Source organism: Halteromyces radiatus (assembly GCF_025201355.1).
Source record: "Halteromyces radiatus strain CBS 162.75 chromosome Unknown BX664scaffold_3, whole genome shotgun sequence".
NCBI lineage: Eukaryota > Fungi > Mucoromycota > Mucoromycetes > Mucorales > Cunninghamellaceae > Halteromyces > Halteromyces radiatus.
The window spans coordinates 1,476,035-1,495,463 of NW_026251689.1; the positions used below are offsets into that span (position 1 = coordinate 1,476,035).

The window sequence follows — 19,429 nt, forward strand, 5'->3', positions numbered from 1 at the left end:
AAAAAAAAAAAAAAACTTTTATTATTGAATATGATAATCTACAGCATGAGTTCTTCCAATTTGTTTTTTACCGATGATGCCGTTCCACTGATAAAACTTTGATTATTTAAACTGTTGACACTTTCTTGACTATAACTAGTTCCACTATTAGCAGAGTACCCACTACTATTAAGACTAATGCTGGATGAATGGCTAACAAAAGAAGTACCTATACCGGAAGAGGAACTAATTGATGATGATGATGTTGCTGTTTTCTCCATTTCCTTGACAGTTTTCGCCCCGGCTTTCCGTAGATAATCCACAATACGACGTAATCCACCTGATTTGGCGAGATCCAAAGGAGTTTGCACCTTTTTGAGCACATAGGGATTGAGATAAGCTGCAAGTTCGCCCACTAATGTTGCCACAGCTTTGGCTTGTCGATTTCGAATAGCATAATGAAGAGGAGTTTCACCTTTGTAATCCACGACATCGGGTGATTGGCCATATTCACGTACCAAGAACATCAATATCCTTGTCTTTCCAAACATAGATGCATAATGAACAGCCGTCGCACCTAAAGAAATACAAAAATAAAATAAAATTAAAAATCGAATAAGTATATGAATATAAAATGATGGATGAAATATTTCTATATAAGATTTACCAAAAACATCTGCTTGATCCAATAATTGACGAGATAAACGTAAGAGATAAGCAACAATTTCAAAAGCATCTGCTTGAATTGCTGCCAAAAGTGCATTTTCTTGACGAGGACCTTTACTTGCCAACACATTAACATGAGCACGTTCAATCAACAATCGTATTCCATTCATATAACCAAGTTGAGCCGCAAGTACCAAAGGGGAAATCTTGTCCTTTTCATCTGTCACCAGAGGTAAAGCATGAGGATTGACACCGGCTTCAATGATCCGTTGTAGGGCTGACGTGTTCCGGACGATAATCAATGCGTGAATCAATCCATATCCTTCCTTGACTGACTTGATTGTTCCTGAATTGTTGGCCACATTGGCTTTTCCTCCTCTTTTCAAATATCTTCTATAAAAAAAAAAAAAAAAAAAAAAAAAAGAGAATAATGAGAAATATAATATATATATATATATATATATATGTATGTATATGTATATAACACTTACTTGACAAGTAAATCCACTTCTTCTTTTTTGGATTTACCTGTAGCAATCGTACTCCAGAATCCATCTCCACATGCGAACTTAAGTTCTTCCGTCGTTACATGATTAATGGCTGTAGAATCTGATGCATCAATAGATGTGGGTATAGATCGATAGTATTGTTCCGCTGACTTTGGAGCTATATCGTTTTCTCTGTCGTCTACTTTTGACGGTTCTGATGTTGGATATTGTGACGAATAGGACGGCGATGGCGATGATGGTGATAGCTCTGTATGTGGTGAGGCTGTAGGTGATGGTGATAGTCGTGAAGAATAAGATGGCGGTAATGATGATGGTGATTCTGATGATGCTGATGATGCTGATGATGGTGATACTATTGGTGATTCTGTTGATGGTGATGATGACTTTGAGCGGATGGTATCTTGTGTTTCCTCAGGTATAGAAGGTGTTATCGTAGGTAGCGGTGGTAAAGGAGTGTCACTTGCTGGAGGTGGTTTTGCTGCAGGAATGGTATTAGAATAGGAGAACTCGAGTATGGACAACATATCAAACTTGTCATCTTCTTGTCCTGTATTCGCTATTTCCTTGTTGCTCATATTGTTGCTGGTGAATAATGGAAGAGGCGGTAAAGATGATGAATAGGATGACGGTTGAGAAGGAATATAATGTCCATCATCTGTAGGAGCGTTGTAAAAACTTACTTTGCTGGAACAAGAGTAATCACTTGTCGTTGAAGAATTGGTACCAGCTGTCGATCGTCCACTACTATCCGTACTAAGATAAGATGATCGATCATGTTGACGATGATGTTGTTGCGAGAAAGGTGCTTGTACTGGTGATACGATTGGTGATGAAGGTGATGATGATGATATAAGATTATAATTGATTGGTTGTTGTTGTTGTTCTTGTTGTTGTTGAATATGACAATGACAATGATGATGATGATGATGAGAACCAGTTGCTTCATACTTGGATTTATAATAATGGAGGCTTCGAAGAGCTTTGTTGTACATGGCAAGTCTAACTTGAGCTTCCTGTTGCAAGGAGATATTTGATTGATCTAGTTGATTGATTGTACTAATCATATCATCATGTCGTTGTGTCCAAATAGTAGTGATGGTATCCATAGCTTCATGAATTCGTTTTTGTATTTGATCATCTTTCACCATGCTTGCAGCTGCATAGAATTCTTTGATAGCTGTGGTATCGGATATAAGGGTAATAGAAGGATTCTTGACGCGAGGTAACGTAGAAGATAAAGGATCCATCTTTTAATAGAATACAACAAAAAAAAAAGAAGGATATATTAATAGTAATTATCAAAATCGTAAGGAAAATAGACAAAAAGGAAAAAGAGGAAAAAGAAAAGAATGAAAATGAGAACAATGAACTATATATTTATATTTAATACCCGCTACGCGCATAAAACTTTTTCTTTTTTCATATTGCAGGAAAAGGATTGCCCAAAGGTTACCATATTTGATTTTTTCATCAGGTGAATTCAAGAAACTCATAGGAGACAAAGGAAAAGCTGCATAATGACATTTGGTAAAAAAAAAAAAAAAAAAAAAGAATAAGTTCAAACCTGATGACCTCTGTACCTCAACAAAAAGCAAACTAAGTAAATAAATAAATAAATAAAAAAACAATAACCAGGATAAAAAATTGCTTTTTCATTGTTCTTTCACTTCTCACTATAGTTGCCAAATATTCTCCTTTTTACGCGCGCATATCCTTTATGCAAATCACGTTCTTTATACACGCTATATACATTATCATCATCAAATTATCATCCATTATACTATTTATTTCTTTTTCCAGGATAAAATAATAATAAAATAATAAAAAGGTATATCTAAACTAATAACAATCCATAATCTACGTTTCTGTCATTTCCATTCCTTGATATCCTTTATGTTTCCTTCGTACTCTGTCCGTTATATCTATTTGACCACAAAATAAGACCATTTATCAGTGTATTTTCTTATTTTTTTTTTCTTTTATAGGATGATTTACCTATCCAGAAAGAGATTAGAGTTGCTCTGTATTTGATATTTACAAGGTATATGGGGATAGCCAAGAGAAGAAATCCAAGAGCTGACAGACTTTCATAAGGAGCTTCCAGAAATGGTGTAGTAAATAAAAATAGAGCAATCATACAAAACAGGATAGGCGTTGGTAACCAAACTTTGAAAGGTCGTTTGAGTTCAGGTTCTCTATATCTGAATACCAATAAGGAGAACACACCTAAAAAGTGGAACCTACGAAAAAAAAAAGTTAATTTATATATACATTAACGTTTTTTTTTTTTTTTTTTTTCAACTTACAACCAGGCGCATACAGAATAAAACTTGATCAAAGCTCGGAAACTTCCCACCCAGATGAAAATTGTCGTCAATGCAAGTTGAAGAGCAACAGCTGTCACTGGTGTTTGTCGATTTCCATTCAATTTGCCAAGAAATGCTGGTAAATGTCCTTGTTTCGCTGATACATAGATAATACGAGATCCAGTGAAGATACTTGCATTGGCTGACTATAATGATTTGCAAGAAAAAAAAAAAAGTAAGAATATGTTCAATAATGATACCTTTCAATATCCTATTTTTATTATTGACTTACACCAAAGCAACTTAATGCAACACTAGCTGCAAAAAGTATACCACCAATTTGTCCAAATACTTTTTTACCAAAATCCATTGCCACAGTGTTTGTATGCATCACCACTTCTGGTCGAAGGACACCAAGATACGCCACATTAGCTAGTAGATAACAAATAATCACCAGGGGAATACCAAAGAAAAGCACACGAGGTAAATCACGATGAGGATCTTTCATTTCTCCTGATATATAGTTAAGACTATTCCATCCATCATAAGCCCATAATCCTTGAAGAAAAAAAGAAGTAAAATAAGTCTTTTTTTTCTTTGTATCATATTTTTCCTATATTTATTTTACCAGAGTAAAATGCCATTGTATATTGTCCAAAACCAATCGAATCAATACCAGCAAAGAGAGGTTCCGTTTGAAAACTATTACCTTGCATAGTCCCTTGGGCTAATAGTACCACACCCGTTACTGATATTATCACAGCCGTCAAGACTTTCAGTACAGTCAATATATCTTGAACGTGAATACCTGCTCGTGTGGAAAGAGTATTAATAAGACCAAGTAGGATAAGGGACACTGTTGCCACCAATTTGGGTAAAAAGTCAGGGATCACGGAGTCTGCCAATTCCACAGCTGCATCAGAATCATGAGGGATATTAAAAAAGTAAGTATGATAGGCAATTCTTGATATATATTCTCCAAGTACAGTGCATACAATCGCGACACTACCAGGCTAAAAAGAAGAAGAAAAAAAATTAGTATTAAATTTTACATCCTAATTAATTTCATTCATATTTCGCTTGTTTACCTTTTGTACCATAATAGTCACGAATTCAAATACAAATGCCACCATACTACCATATGCTCGTCCCAAGTAAAGAATTTCCCCTCCATTTTCTGTAAAGAGAGTACCCAATTCAGCATAACATAATGCACCAGAAAGAGCCAATAAACCAGCAGCCAACCAAACTAATAAAGCTGTTCCTGTGGCACCTGTAGCTTCCAATACAGGACCTAAATGAATAATAAAAGAAAAAAAAATCAATATATATATATGTATATAGAAGGTCTTTTACCTGGAGAACTAAATAAACCACTTCCTATCATGGATCCAATAACAAGACCAAGACCATTGATAAGAGATACTTTTCTTTGTAATTCTGGAGCACGAGATTGAGTTTGAGTTAATGGTATCATGGGTATGGTTTCAAACGAGAATATAGAAGCAGTTGATCGATTAGAATGACGTGCTGAAGGTAAAAGCGTTTGTTCATCATGATCTGATAATAAAGATAATGCATCGTCATCGTCGTCGTTGTCGTCTTGATCAAGATTATGGGAAGTACGCTTGTGTTGATGTTGGGATAGATGGTGATCCAAACTTGTTCTACTGAAAATAGAATCATCATCGTCTAGTTCGAACGCCGATTCCAATTCATTCTTATCATAGTGATAGCTATATGGGGTCATGACTAAGTAAGGTACATATATATATAAATGTAAATATAGTTTTTCTAAATATTAATTATAAAAAGAAATAGAAGTATATATATATATATATATATAAAAAGAATCAAAAAAAAAAAATCAACTAGTCATATATTCAGAAAAGACAGGAAAAGAAGAAGAAAAAAAAAAAAAAAAAACCAGAATGAAAAAAATGGCCAATGAAATTTCGAGGAAATTGATGGACGGAGTTACAATGGATTAGCCATATGCCTTTTGCTATATTCACCTTTTTGGAATTTTTTTTTTTCCTTCCTCCTCTTCAAAGCATCCTTTGACAAGGTAATTTCAATATTAAATATATTTAAATCTCTTTACGTATCAACGATTACCGATGACAATATACGAAATGAATGAATGGATCAATGGATGGATGAATGGATCAATAGATAAATAGATGGATGGATGGATGGATGGATGAATAAATGGATGGAATACATCATGAACTAAGATCAAAAGTAACGCCAATCAACAATCTTGTTATGTTTCCTTTTATATTTGTCATTCATCTTTTTTTTTTCTATTTGTCATCATTGTTTATATCGGTAGTCGTTGACGAGTCCCTTAAAATGTTGTATTCAATATATTTATTAACGCTAATAAATTTTTTTTTTCTATTTCATATTAGTTCAATATGGTTACTCCTGCCGTGAAGCACACCATCGTGAAGAAGCGTACTGCTACCTTCAAGCGTCATCAATCCAACCGTTTCATGCGTGTCGGTGTAAGTTGAAGAAGATATATTTGAATAGTGTAGATCAAAACAGCAAAAGAAAAAAAAAAGGAAATATATTGATTTTGTTTTTTTTTAATTCAATAATAGGAATCCTGGAGAAAACCCAAGGGTATTGATAGTTGTGTTCGTCGTCGATTCAAGGGTCAAGCTCCTATGCCCAAGATTGGTTACGGTTCCGCCAAGAAGACTCGCCACATGATGCCCAATGGTTTCCGCAAGTTCGCTGTTTCCAATGTTCGTGAACTTGAATTGCTGTTGATGCACAACCGTTCTTATGCTGCCGAAATCGCCCATAACGTGTCTTCCAAGAACCGTATCACCATCCTCGAACGTGCTGCTCAACTCAACGTCAAGGTGATCAATGCCGGTGCTCGTCTTCGATCTCAAGAATAAACATTTTTTATCTCATCTCTCATCAGTAGTAGTGATAGCAGTTTATAGTAGTTAAGTGCTCTCTTTATTATTATTAGTATTATTGATGTAGTTATGAAATAATTATTTATAGATAAAAGATGTATTGTACAAACTATGGCTGATATGTGAAAAAAAAATATTTGTATCATTTGATGGATGAATCAATGATTATTGACTGATGAAAGAAAAATACATAATAATCATCGGTTATGATGATTTGATAATAGATGATGATCATTAGGTATCAAAGAAAGAAATGTTAAGAAACCAATTTGATACAAGTTCTTTTTTTTTCCCACAGGACGTTATTATTATTATTATTATTATTATTATTCTGCGCCCAAGTTTAAAGATGAGTAGACTTTTTTTTTTATGATAATAGTTTCTTTTAATAGGACTTTTTTCTCATCGCATGTATCAAAAGTTTAGTACAGATCATGTGATTAAATGACGGATAGATACCGAGATATTATGATTAAGCTCGAAGCACTCCTTATACTACCATTATTGTTCAAATATGCTACGATTGACGTTGTTGGCTCTTTTTTTTTGTCATACATTCTATTGAAAATTCACAGTAATGGAATTAAACATCCCTGCATTTTTTTTTTAAAAAAAAAAAAAAAACAAAAACAAAAGTAGATCTATAAAAAAAAAAAGTAAAAAAAAAAATATCAGGTACGAAAAAAGGAGATTGACTGAATATGAATAAATTGATTTTTTTTTTTTGAGCATTGATCATCTGTTTAATAATGATGATAAGAATAATCAGAAACATACTTTTTTTTTTTACGCCAATATTGTGAGACAAATATATATATCTTATGAACGAAAACTGGATTGTTTTCAATAAACCATAAAAGGGAATAAGTCTGTCATTTTTAGTTGAGCTTGAATCCTCTCAAAAGGGCATATCTTTATTTGTATAACTAAAAAGAAAAAGTGTGGGATTTCATGGCATTTAAAGAATTATCATCTTACTTTTTTTTTTTTATTCTTCTTTTTCTTTTTTTTTTTTTTTATATTTTTTATTTAACGAATTCATTTTATCTCATATTAAAAGAACTTATTTATTATTATTATTATCTTTCTTCTCCCTTCATTATATTCTGTTCTTATATTTTTTTTTTCTGCTTATAAACAATACCTCTTTTTTAAAGCAGCTGACCTCTTTTTGTTCAATCTTTTTTTTTTTTAAATTCCTCTCCTTTTTTTTTTTTTTTCTGGTGTTTCATCTTTTTTTCCCTTTTCTTTTTATTTTTTATTTTTTTATTTCTATTTTATTATATCTATTTTATCTAATCTCCATTTTTACATTGTGTTATGGGTAATGAAACAAGTCGCCCTGTCTTGGACAATGAATCTTATGATTCTTCTCAAAGAACTTCTTCACGACAAAAGCACTCTAGTAGAAACAATTCAATACGAAAATTAAAAGGAAAATCTTCTAGACCAATTTTGGATCCTTCTATATTACCTTTTGATACAACAGTGCCTCGTCTTATTCAACCAACACCACCTGCGGACACAATGAACACAAACTTCGGATTTCCTCCGCCAACCTGTGCAACAGAACGCGCCACTGTTCAACCTCTTGTACCATCTCCACAAATTTCTTCTGACTCTCCTTTACCTGCAAACCGGATTACTAAACAAAAGAATTCAACTACATCATCATCATCATCCTCTTCTTCTTCTTCTATCGTCAAACGAAAATCAAATCAACCTACTCGTATGATGATGACATCAAATAATATTTCTTCAACATCTTATACAACTCAACGTCGTCATTCTCAACGTGCTATCTCTACTCTTTCAAGTCATACCACAGATAGTAATTGGACATGGACTGGTGACCTTTTTTCTCACATTGATCCGGCAACTTCCTCCACTATTACTGCAATCACTGACTACTCCACCATTTCCAAACATTCCATGTTTTGTCAAGATTGGCCTGCTTGTGATAAACAATTAGTGAAATCTGCTGCGGAAGCAATGGCTATACCTACTATTTCTGTTACCAATGTTCCTGAACCTCCACCTTATACTACTTCCTCAACTAGTCAACCTGAATCACTCTCTACCACAAATGTATCAACATCTGGAACAGAAAACTCATCTATCATTTCAAACAACAACAGCAACAACAATAACAACAATAATAACAGCAATAACAATAACAATCGCAATAACAACAACGATAACAATAACAACATTAATATACCAAGACAATTACAACAATTATTGGAACGTTTACAACTATTGATATCAAAAACGATGACAACAGAATCTTCTTCTTCTTCTTCTTCAACAACAACAACAACTTCACCTAGTTTTAATGCAATTACTACCAGTTTATTGGATGATATATTTTCATTGGCAGCTGCTGTCAAAAAAGAAAAAGATAGACAACATATCTATCAGTTGGCTTTATCTCTATGTCCCAAATCTTTTACCGCTCAAGTATGGACTGCAAGGTGTCAATTGGACGGATGGGGAACTGAATCACAACCACGTCTTGGATTTCAAACACTACAGAACTTGGCTGAATCAGGTTGTTGGGAAGCTTATTATCCTTTGGCATTATGTTATCTTGAAGGTGTACCCAAACATCATCGACAATATAATCAACAATCATCTTCGCTTTCCACTAGTGGTATCGACGACACTATATCAAGTATATCTTCTCCTTCATCAACTCCTGCTAATCGGCGACCATCTTTTTCTGGAACAAGTGCATCAAGCGATTTTAGTAACATCAGTCAACAAAGTAGTATCAGTAGCACTTTTTCTCTTGACTCACTTGAAATACAACCGATCAACAAACAAGAAGCATGGCGATGGCTTCATATGGCTGCTCAACTGGATGGATCAGAAGAATCTGTTACTATAGTCAAAGCTCGTGCTCAATACAGAATTGGAACTATTTACTTTGAAGGTGATGCTTCTATTTTACCTGATCATGATAAGGCTTTACATTGGTTCATGCAAAGTGCTGATAATGGAAACAAGTAAGTTTTTTTTTTTTTTTTTTTTTTTTTTTTTTTTTTTTCAAAAATGAAAGTTGCTAATATTTTTTTCCCCTTTTACATCTTTAGATTTGCTCAATTTATCACTGGTTTCCATTTTGAACAAGGTATTATTGCTGAAAAGAATACATCCATAGCCAAGAAATATTATCTATCAAGTGCAAAACAGGGTTCTTCAGATGCTCAAGCTGCTCTTGGTATACTTCTGGTTGAAGAACAACAAATAGAAGAAGGAATGAAATGGCTAAATGAAGCAGCATCTACGGTAATATAGTTCAAAAAAGAAAGAAAAAAAAAGAATTGGTACTAATAATTATAATAATTTTGTTATATATATAGAAAAATACTAGATCTTTAGTGAAGCTCGGAATTATGTACGAATATGGACAAGGCATTGAAAAGGATGAAGCACAAGCATTGTTATATTACAAGACAGCATGTGAGCAACATGATCCAGCCGCTCACTATCTTTTGGGATTGCATTACCGATTAGGAACGTTGGGATTATCACAGCACTTTATACAAGCTGGAAAACATTTTACAAAATCTGCAAGATCAGGATTTGCTCCAGCTCAACGATTACTTGGTCTCATGTACTTGCAAGGTTTATTAGTAGAGGGTACACGTTCTGATGGTCAACAAGTGAATGAAGAATATATACGACGTAAGAATGACAAGGCTGCTCTTTTATGGTTCCGTCGATCGGCCTCCCAAGGTGATGTTCGTGCTCTTGGACTGGTTGGTGCCTGTTATCAGTATGGTCGTGGTGTAACTACAAATCATGATGTTGCTTTAGAATACTATCGTAAGGCAGCAAGAATGGTTGGTCCTTTCCAGGGTGTGGCTCAGCTTGCTTTGGCTTTACTTTTACATCAAATGTGTAGACATCGTGACGCTATTGAATGGTTTACAAAGGCTTCCGAAGCTGAATCGATTGTCAACAGTCATATCCAGTCTAACGATGGTGATGATGATAATAATAAAAATTTTGGACACGAAGAAGAATCTCCTGCAAAAATGCTATCAAGACGATCTCCATCTCGAACTGCAAGATTGATGTTAGCTCGATATCATTTACATGGTTGGCCTGGTGTTGTAAAGGATGGTCTCAAGGCTTTCAAAATGCTCTCTGCTCTGGCTAATGAATCACAATATGATGCTCATGCTCATTATTGGTTGGCGGCTTGTTACGAAGAAGGTATTGATAATGTTTGTCCCTGTGATTTGAAATTGGCTTTTGATCATTATTTGGTGGCTGCGAATGCTGGTGATACAGATGCTGAATTCCAAGTAAGTGCATTATATTATATCAATATAATAATAATAATAATAATAATAATAAAAAACGATTGACATCATTAATCATTCTCTAGGTGGCTTTGATGCTTTCAAATGGACAAGGGGTTTCTCGAGATCGCAAGTCTGCTTTCCATTGGTACAAAAAGGCTGCTGACAAGAATCACAAAATGGCATTATATAGTTTGGGACTTTACCATGCAAAGGGATTGGAAGGCAAGCCAAAAGATCTACTTTGTGCTCGAATCTGTTTTGAAAAAGCGGCTCGTTTAGGAGTTGCACCTGCAATGACTTCTTTTGCTACTTTATGTCGCGTTGCATCTTTACAATCGGGACCTCAACAACAAGAACAAAGAGAACAAGCTATTTATTGGTATCAACGAGCTGCAACGACAGGTGATGTGGTAGCTCAACGTGAACTTGGTTTAATCTATGATGCTGGTCTTGGTGTACCTCGTAATTACGACACTGCGTTTAGTTATTTCCAACAAGCTGCTTCTCGTCATGATGCTCAAGCTACACTCTTACTTGGAAGTTACTATCAAAATGGAATGTCTGTCGAAAAGGATCTGGAAAAATCAATTGAACTCTATCTCGAAGCTGATAAATTGGGTGCCTCTGTGTAAAAAAAAAAAAAAAAAAAAAAAAAAATATATATATATATTATTAGTCATGATCATCTTTGTATTTACTTTTTTTTTTTTTAATGTTGTTATTGTATATTAGTGCTCCATTTGCTGTCGCTCAAGTTTATCATTCATTGAATCGATTTGAAGATGCATACAAATACTACAAGAAAGCTGCCAATGATCCTCGTTTACTACATAATCGCATTGGTCGAACTTCCAAACTTATGGTTGCTAGGTATATTCTCAGTTATGTACCTCATGAATCAGATAACAGTGTGCAAATCATGGATATCGACAACATGACAAAAGAAATTGCTTTCGAAAAACTCTTTAATCTTGCAGCAAAAGATCATTTTGAACCTTCCTTCTATTGGTTAGGTAGGTATTTATAATTTATATTGAAATCAAACTTGATACTCATCTCATATTTTTTTTTATTAAAAAAAAAAAACAAACTCTTGTATAGCCGAATGTTATCGAACTGGAAATGGTATTGCTATGAATTTGGAAAAATCTTTACCTTGGTATCACAAAGCTGCTGATGAATTGAAGGATACTGAAGCTATGGTGAAGTTAGCATCTGTATATGAACAAATGGGTGGGAATAATGATCGAGCATTCCATTATTATCAATTGGCTGCTAATATGAAACATCCTGAAGGTCAACATCAATTAGGTAATGCACTCAATAGCATTCTTCAAAAAACAGGAAAGAAATTAGAAAAAAAAAAAAAAAAACTGACTCTTTTCTTCTGCTAATAATAGGAATGATTTATTGGCGTGGAAGTCTTGATATTGCTATTAATCTTGGTGACGCAGTTGTCTGGTTCACTCATTCTGCAGCTCAAAAATACGCGGCAAGTCATTGGGCTCTTGGACAAATGGCACTTGAAAATGGAGATCAAGATGTAGCAATTGAATGGTGGAGAAGATCTATTGATCTTGGATATGCACCAGCCATGCGTGCTCTAGCAAGATTACTTTTACAAAATACCCAAGCAATTCAAGGTAACAATGATAGTCCAGATGATTACTCTTATGATCAAGATAACGAAGATTTGGATCGTGCTATGGAACTCTTGGCTGAAGCTGTTGAAAATGGTGATGCGGAATCCCTTGCCTATTTGGGTCAATTACATCAAGTTAAGGCTGTGCACTCCACTAAGAACTCAACCACTCAATCCTCTTCATCATCTACATGTCAAGGATTTACTCGCCACTCAAACAGCCACAACAACAAGAATAATAATCACTCTATTGATACTTCGTCCGATGACCATTCGACTCATCATTGTACTGCTCCTACATCTTCCAATACTACTACAATAATTGAAGACAAAAGTACGACTCATGATCACGACAATGAAGATATGGATGACGAAGAACATGCTGCAGAATTACAATTACAACGTCAATTACAAGAACAAGGACTCGCTACCCGATGTTTTGAACAAGCGGCAAAAATGGGCCACGTGGAATCAATGTTTTTAGCTGCTGAATCATGGCATTCACAGCAACAGTATGCTGCCGCTCTTGAATATTATGATCGTGCTGCCAAGAATGGTCATCTACTCTCTCGTGTGATGCGTGCTCGCTATCGTCTAGCTGGTCTGGGTGGTATGGAATCTGATCCTGTTTTAGGCTACCAGGTAAAAAAAAAAAAAAAAAAAAAAAAAAAAAAAAAAAAAAAAAAAAAAAAAAAAAAAAAAAAAAAAAAAAAGTCAAAGAAAATGAAATATATATATAAAGTCGTCAATCAATATTTCTCATCTATGTATTTTATTTTTAATATTAGGAACTCTTGGAATGTGCCGTTCAAAATCAATGCGCAGATGCTTATAACTCTATTGGGCAATGTAACGAACTAGGACTTGGTACCAAGCAAGATGATCAAGCTGCTATGGATTGGTATTTGCGATCTGCTGATCAAACACAAGATTCAGAAGCCATGTTTCGTATTGGTCAGCTTTATGCACAAGGACGTGTTCCACCATCTCAAGGACGACACAAGGATATCGAAGCACTACAGTGGTACAAACTTGCAAGTGAAACAAGAAATCATAGTCAAGCTCATTACCAAATTGGGATGTATTTCATTCGAGGAATTACAACAACAGTAAAACGAATGGATAGTCAAGTCAACAATGATATCAACAATGAACAAACGAATATTGTGATTCCTATCGATCATGTGGCCGCTAGATCACATTTCCAATCAGCCAGTGAACAAGGTGATGTGAATGCTATGTATGAACTTGGTCAACTGCTTCTTATGGATGACTCCTCTTTATCGACAACAGGCATGTCATTAACAATGGATGATCGACGGGATGGATTAGATTGGCTAGTCAGTGCAGCTCAAATGAATCATCGCGATGCATTACGTGAACTTGGAAAGATGCATCACTCTGGCAAATTATACGATGATGAACTCTTGGTGGAAAAAGATTCGACTCTGGCTTATGATTACTTTATGCGATCTGCCAATCAAGGGGATAAAACAGCTATGCTTTTTATTGGTATTTACTATGAACATGGTATTCATGTTCATCTGGATTTGTTAGCGGCTCGACATTGGTATGAAATGGCAGCTCGAAGTGGATGGTGGCTTGCAGAACTCGCGATGGCACAACTTTTACATCAAGATATGGATAGTCGGGAAGAAGCATACCACTATTTTACATTGGCTCACCAACATGCACCAGGCTTGCAACGACAACCAGCAACCATTATGATAGCAAGATATCATTTACGAGGATGGGGTGGTGTACCCGTACAATTGGAAGAAGCAGCAAAAGAATTGATTACCATCGCTGAAGATCAACAACAAGTCAAGGTGTATCTCGAAGTAGCGCAATGTTATGAATTTGGTATTGGCGTGGAACAAGATTTGACCAAAGCATTTATGTGGTACGAACGAGTGGTTGCCCATCATGATGATGACTCGACCCTGGACGAAGAAGACAGAGAAGATTTGGCTGAAGCGACTTTCCGATTAGCAGAGTTTTATCGACGTGGAAGTGTAGTTTCTCAAGATCAAACCAAAGCAAATCATCTATACTATTTAGCTGTTCAACAAGGTAAGTAGAACAAAAAACAAATATTTTAGGTTTGCATGAATACTTATTTTTTTTTTTTTTTTTTGGGATGGAATAGGATCAAAGGAAGCTCAAGAATATCTCCAAGAACAATCTTCATCAAGCAATGATTGAAATTTATGATTATATCCTTCCACTCATTACTTTCATTCTACAATATTTATTTTATTACCACTATTTATTATTTATATTTATATATCTCATTGATTTACCTATTCTTGATATCCCTTCATTTATTATTACCCTGTCTATTCTATTGTATTTATACCCTCCCCCCAAACACGTACCCACATTTGATTCTTTATGTATTATGTTATTATTATGTTTTTTTCCACTATTCCTTTTTCTTTATTTATGTTTTACGATATATTAATCATCTTATAATATAGAATAGTTTTTTACCCGTACAAGAATAAAAATAGTTACAAACCACCTTAAACCAGTTATATATGTCTTTACGTGTAACCATACAAACTTCGGCGTTTCAAACATCACGAGAAGGATAAATGTCACCATTCTCCCGAATATTCTTCCTTGTTTTAGTTTTTATCATAGTGGTGATTGAGATGATAATGATGCACATCATTTTTATTATTATTATTTTGTGATAAGAGAGGAATGAAGTAAAAAGCAACAACTTATATCAGTACAAGTAGTTGAATGATGATGGTGATAATAGCTCAAAAAAGAAAAAAGATGGGATCATGGTTCATCATTTAAGTACGATGATTTTTTTTTTAAGACAAAAGTAATGACAAAGACAGTAAATAATGAGTTCGTGTTAATGAATCAGCAACAAACATGAAAAAAAAAGACAAGCGGAGGTCCAATCAATAGGCTCGAAATGGTCATCATCCGATCTGACTCTTTTATTGACACTTGCTCTTAGGAGATTCTTTTTTTCCTTTTTTTTTTTTTCCATATCATGGGTATTAAAAGGAAAATAGAGTTTAAAAGTTAATGTGAATCATAACAACTGAGTTTAACAAAAAAAAAAAAAAACAAAAAGGGTGAAAGGAGGATGAAGATAGTAGATGAAAAACAAGATACCAACATGATCTTTACTGAGAGAGGGAAAAACCATGGATAAACTGGGTAATTGGAGTTTCAAAAAAAAAAAAAAAAAAAAAAAAAAAAAAAAAAAAAAAACTTTCGATTACCGAGATCTAATATATTGCGCCAAACAATAAAAAGGACAGAAAATGAAATGAATTTTTTTTTTATTTGTTTTCTTTTTCTTTCAATTTTTTTAATTATGGTCGCAACTATTCGAAATTTATTCTCTTTTCATAAAAAATCACAACAAAAGAAGGATCATCATCGACAATCATCACTTTCACCTTCTGCCTCTATTACTTCTTTGTATAGTCTATCTTCTTCTGGTCCACAAACGCCTACTGACTGCACACAAAAAAATGAACAAGACATTCATGGGATTTTTCGAACATTGGAAGTCTGTTGGTCTATTTACAATGCTACAGAACAATGCTGGGTGCCTCTCGATAGGATGGATGGTCAATTTGTCGAAAATCATTATCAACAAGGAAAAACAAGTGTGTCTCTTGATGCTTGTTCTTTGTTTTCTGGTAATCCTTGTAAAATTCATTTTAAACTACCATCATCAAGCAGACAGGTAGGATTACAACTCTATATGGGCCGTGATATCATTCGAACAGTGGTGCCAGTCTGGTGGTATGAACAAGATCTTGTGGATGGTACCAAAGGAATGTGTCGATTTGAACCTAGGAATCAAGTTCGTTTGGAAGCCTTATCTGAAGATCATACTAGATTGACACTGACAGATGTTGGGTTTTCTGATGCTACTGTGACCGTGATGATGAATCCTCCTTCATTAAATAACCGTCGTCAAGAAGAAGAACAACAAGAAGAAATGCGTGGGTTGCTTTATGTACATTCATCCATGATACAAGTTTTAGGTCAGAAATTGGAACAATTGGAACAGCCTACTATCTTATCTACTGATGATGCCTTCATATTAGATCGTCGATCTTCCATTTAGTTTTATATCATATCTATCTCACTTTTGTTATCCTTTTTGTATATTTTATTTATTTATTCCCCTTTTCATTTATTTTGTATAATTCTAATAAAGAACCTTCTCATTTGTTTATCATCATAAAAAAAAAAAAAGACGAAAAAGATCTTCATCTGTTATGTTGTCAATTTCCCTTTGAAATTATCCATTAGCTTCCTTGCCGAACGGGCCGGTAAGGAGTTTCAATACTGCATAGGTTCTTCCCGAGTTACACATACCATCAACCTTTTTCGGAAACGGGTAAAAAAAAATTACAGTAATTTATTATCATCATCAATCATTTCTTCCTGTCAAACACGTAATTATCTTGTAAAAACATGGAAGGAAATCTTCGTCATCTCCACTCGCTTCCGGAAAAATAAAGAATACCGAAATATTTTGTCATCATGATATCCCAACAAGGATAGCATCTTTATTATTCTTAAAAAAAAAAAAGATGATCATCATCACCCACCTGGAATACTATAATATGATTCTATAACTACATGAGGTATCGCTTGTCACCACGGCGTTTTTCAGATTCTCGGATTTCAAACATCACTTGTACACCAACAAATAAGGTACAAATCACTGAGAACAGATATATCAAGCCTACCGACCAATCAAAAGTATAAGTAAGTATATATGCATATTGGAAATAGGTCTTTCTTTCTTTTTTTTTTTTTTTTATTTATTTACCATCCACAGTCCCAAAGATTTGTACCAACATATCCTTCATGCCATCCAAACCAACACAGAATCCAACAAGATTAGCGATCATCATCATCAAGATATTACCTACAGCACCAATACCACAAACAAAACGATAATACCATTTGTGACCAAACTATCAAAAAAAAAAAGATATAAGAATCCATTTCCACCTTTCTTCTTTATTTTTTTTATTTTTTTTAATTACCTTTTTGTAACTAAAGAGCTGTGATGCGATGATTTCCGGTAATAAGAAAAGACAAATTAACCATCCCCAGGCCAGTAATTTCAATTCAATGTCATGCCATAATGCTACAAAGGTAAACACAATCCACATGTTGAACATAAAGTATTTGGCACCACCCAAGGGAATATATACATATCGAATAAGCCAACGATTGAATGTACGATGCCAACTCTTCCAAAACCTTTGTGCTGAAAAGTTGTTACTCATGCATCGTACCATATTTTCTTCTGTCCAAATACCATCTACCAAAGCCCAAAGTCGGAAGAATCGCCAAAGAATCAAGAGTTTCATCCAAATAATCACCAGATTGAAGTAACCTATCATACTGAGTTCAAGTGGAGTATCACCATCCCATGCCCTTTCTTTACTGATAGCCACAACATAAATATAATGCAAAGTCCATTCCATTACTAAGATAACACCTACTAGTCGTAATCCATAGATGGTCACAAATCTTCGAGTAACATGTGGAGAAGGGATATACAACTATTATTAAAAAAGGACATTAATAACATCCATTTTTTTTTCTTGTTCTGTGTTCACTACCTGAGATATAAAGTCATTGTAAGTAAGAATAGGTCCACACATATAAAGAGGGGTATATAAAACATAGGCTAAAAAGTAGATGTAGTTGTAATCTGAGGAATTGCATGGTATGTCAATTCGATCTCTATCTGAGAGTGCTACAGTTGTCAAATCATCGTCGTTCTTCTAGCAAATAAAAGTAAGATTCGATATATACATCATTCTTTGATAACCCTCTTTTTTTTTTTTTTTTTTTTTTTTTTTTTTTTTTTTTCTACCTTGTATTCCAATCGAGGTTTCTTGATTTGCCAATAGTAATCCATATTATAAGAAATAAGTCGTAACATGACAAAGTTGAATAAGATATGCCATCTAGGTGAGATACCAGGGTATTCATCCTAAGATATCCAAATATATATATATATATAGTCAGCCAAAAAAAAAAAAAAAAAAAAAAGATTGAATTTTTTTTTCTTACCAACCAGTCCAATTGTGAGTGAATACTAGTAAAAGTATAACCATTATGAGCTTCATTTAAAAATAAAATTCCTAAATTAAAGGCCCATGATAAGATTGGATTCAACTTGGAACCACCTGTAAATCTGCCAATTAAATAACTTGTAGAAATGATGATTAAAATCTTGATAGCACTTGTTCCATGAAGACCAACAACAACAATCAATGAAGTAAAGGAGAGTAACTGTAACCGTCCTTTGACTGTTCCTTTGGTAAAAACTGACATTAATCGATTGAAACCAACAAATAAAATAGATAGAAGGAGAAGCTTGGGTAAATTGTCTCGAAAATGAGCGTATTGAGCATCACTATTATCCTAAATAAATAAATAAAAAAAAAAAAAGAGAGAAATACTTTTTTTTGTTAAATATATTTAATCAATAACAGGATGTATATTATATATATATTTACCACTTTTCTTCCAAAGATCCAACCATCAGATAACCTTGACGCGTATTCTGGGTAATGTGGATTGGTTTCTACATTAAAAAATATATATATATATATAAAGTGATTTACTTAATAAATCAAGATGTTGTTTGACTATTTACCTTTGCTCACACTATGAGCTATGTAAAACATGTAAGGTACAATGATAATAAAGCATAGATAATAAAAGTAAAATTCTTTATTCAAAAAAAAAAAAAAAGGTGAATAAAGAAAGGAAAGTAAGTTTATATGAATTTTATTATATTACCTGGTGTATTCCAACGTGGAGGATTAGTAGTTAAATTTGTTTGTGTTTTCGTATTTTGTTTTTCATCTTTTGATGATGGTAAAGAGGAACCAGTCATACTATGATATTGAATAGTATATATGAGAGAAAAAAAGAAAAAAAATTAGACAAGAATCGGGAATCAAAAAAAAAAAAAAGGCACGAGAGAATTTTTGATTTATCCAATCAATTATAATCTAAAAAAAGATTTCTTTTTTGTTCTGTTATTCAA

The 19,429-nt window shown here is 33.9% G+C and overlaps 6 protein-coding genes across 6 annotated transcripts; 3 read left to right on the forward strand and 3 right to left on the reverse strand.

The window, feature by feature from the left end:
- Positions 1-38: 38 nt before the first annotated feature.
- On the reverse strand, positions 39-2,401 carry BX664DRAFT_259436 (ankyrin repeat-containing domain protein; the record flags this gene model as incomplete). The annotated part of the gene is made up of 5 exons (XM_051540586.1): positions 39-556; positions 647-1,038; positions 1,137-1,254; positions 1,615-1,881; positions 2,089-2,401. The coding sequence occupies 5 exons, from the start codon at positions 2,399-2,401 to the stop codon at positions 39-41; spliced, it is 1,608 nt and encodes a 535-aa protein (XP_051401477.1).
- Positions 2,402-2,901: 500 nt separating this feature from the next.
- On the reverse strand, positions 2,902-5,315 carry BX664DRAFT_294482 (L-methionine transporter). Its single transcript, XM_051542100.1, has 7 exons — positions 4,817-5,315; positions 4,549-4,754; positions 4,089-4,473; positions 3,753-4,018; positions 3,461-3,666; positions 3,150-3,394; positions 2,902-3,076 (listed from the first exon to the last, which is right to left on the reverse strand). Exons 1-7 carry the CDS (start codon positions 5,208-5,210, stop codon positions 3,012-3,014), a joined length of 1,767 nt encoding a protein of 588 aa, XP_051401478.1. The 5' UTR covers positions 5,211-5,315; the 3' UTR covers positions 2,902-3,011.
- Positions 5,316-5,487: 172 nt separating this feature from the next.
- Positions 5,488-6,511, forward strand: BX664DRAFT_328759 (50S ribosomal protein L32). The gene is made up of 3 exons (XM_051544658.1): positions 5,488-5,528; positions 5,875-5,970; positions 6,070-6,511. The coding sequence occupies exons 2-3, from the start codon at positions 5,881-5,883 to the stop codon at positions 6,373-6,375; spliced, it is 396 nt and encodes a 131-aa protein (XP_051401479.1). The 5' UTR covers positions 5,488-5,528; positions 5,875-5,880; the 3' UTR covers positions 6,376-6,511.
- Positions 6,512-7,608: 1,097 nt separating this feature from the next.
- BX664DRAFT_99253 (uncharacterized protein) lies at positions 7,609-14,996 on the forward strand. The gene is made up of 9 exons (XM_051549825.1): positions 7,609-9,407; positions 9,495-9,690; positions 9,765-10,715; positions 10,799-11,343; positions 11,448-11,728; positions 11,817-12,026; positions 12,116-12,999; positions 13,146-14,430; positions 14,507-14,996. The coding sequence occupies exons 1-9, from the start codon at positions 7,720-7,722 to the stop codon at positions 14,560-14,562; spliced, it is 6,096 nt and encodes a 2,031-aa protein (XP_051401480.1). The 5' UTR covers positions 7,609-7,719; the 3' UTR covers positions 14,563-14,996.
- Positions 14,997-15,709: 713 nt separating this feature from the next.
- BX664DRAFT_328765 (uncharacterized protein) lies at positions 15,710-16,528 on the forward strand. The gene has a single exon (XM_051544659.1). The coding sequence runs from the start codon at positions 15,956-15,958 to the stop codon at positions 16,466-16,468; it is 513 nt and encodes a 170-aa protein (XP_051401481.1). The 5' UTR covers positions 15,710-15,955; the 3' UTR covers positions 16,469-16,528.
- A 350-nt stretch (positions 16,529-16,878) lies between these two features.
- On the reverse strand, positions 16,879-19,351 carry BX664DRAFT_328766 (MBOAT, membrane-bound O-acyltransferase family-domain-containing protein). Its single transcript, XM_051544660.1, has 9 exons — positions 19,180-19,351; positions 19,034-19,108; positions 18,894-18,961; positions 18,445-18,798; positions 18,245-18,364; positions 17,988-18,152; positions 17,403-17,927; positions 17,183-17,330; positions 16,879-17,095 (listed from the first exon to the last, which is right to left on the reverse strand). Exons 1-9 carry the CDS (start codon positions 19,274-19,276, stop codon positions 16,986-16,988), a joined length of 1,662 nt encoding a protein of 553 aa, XP_051401482.1. The 5' UTR covers positions 19,277-19,351; the 3' UTR covers positions 16,879-16,985.
- Positions 19,352-19,429: the final 78 nt, after the last annotated feature.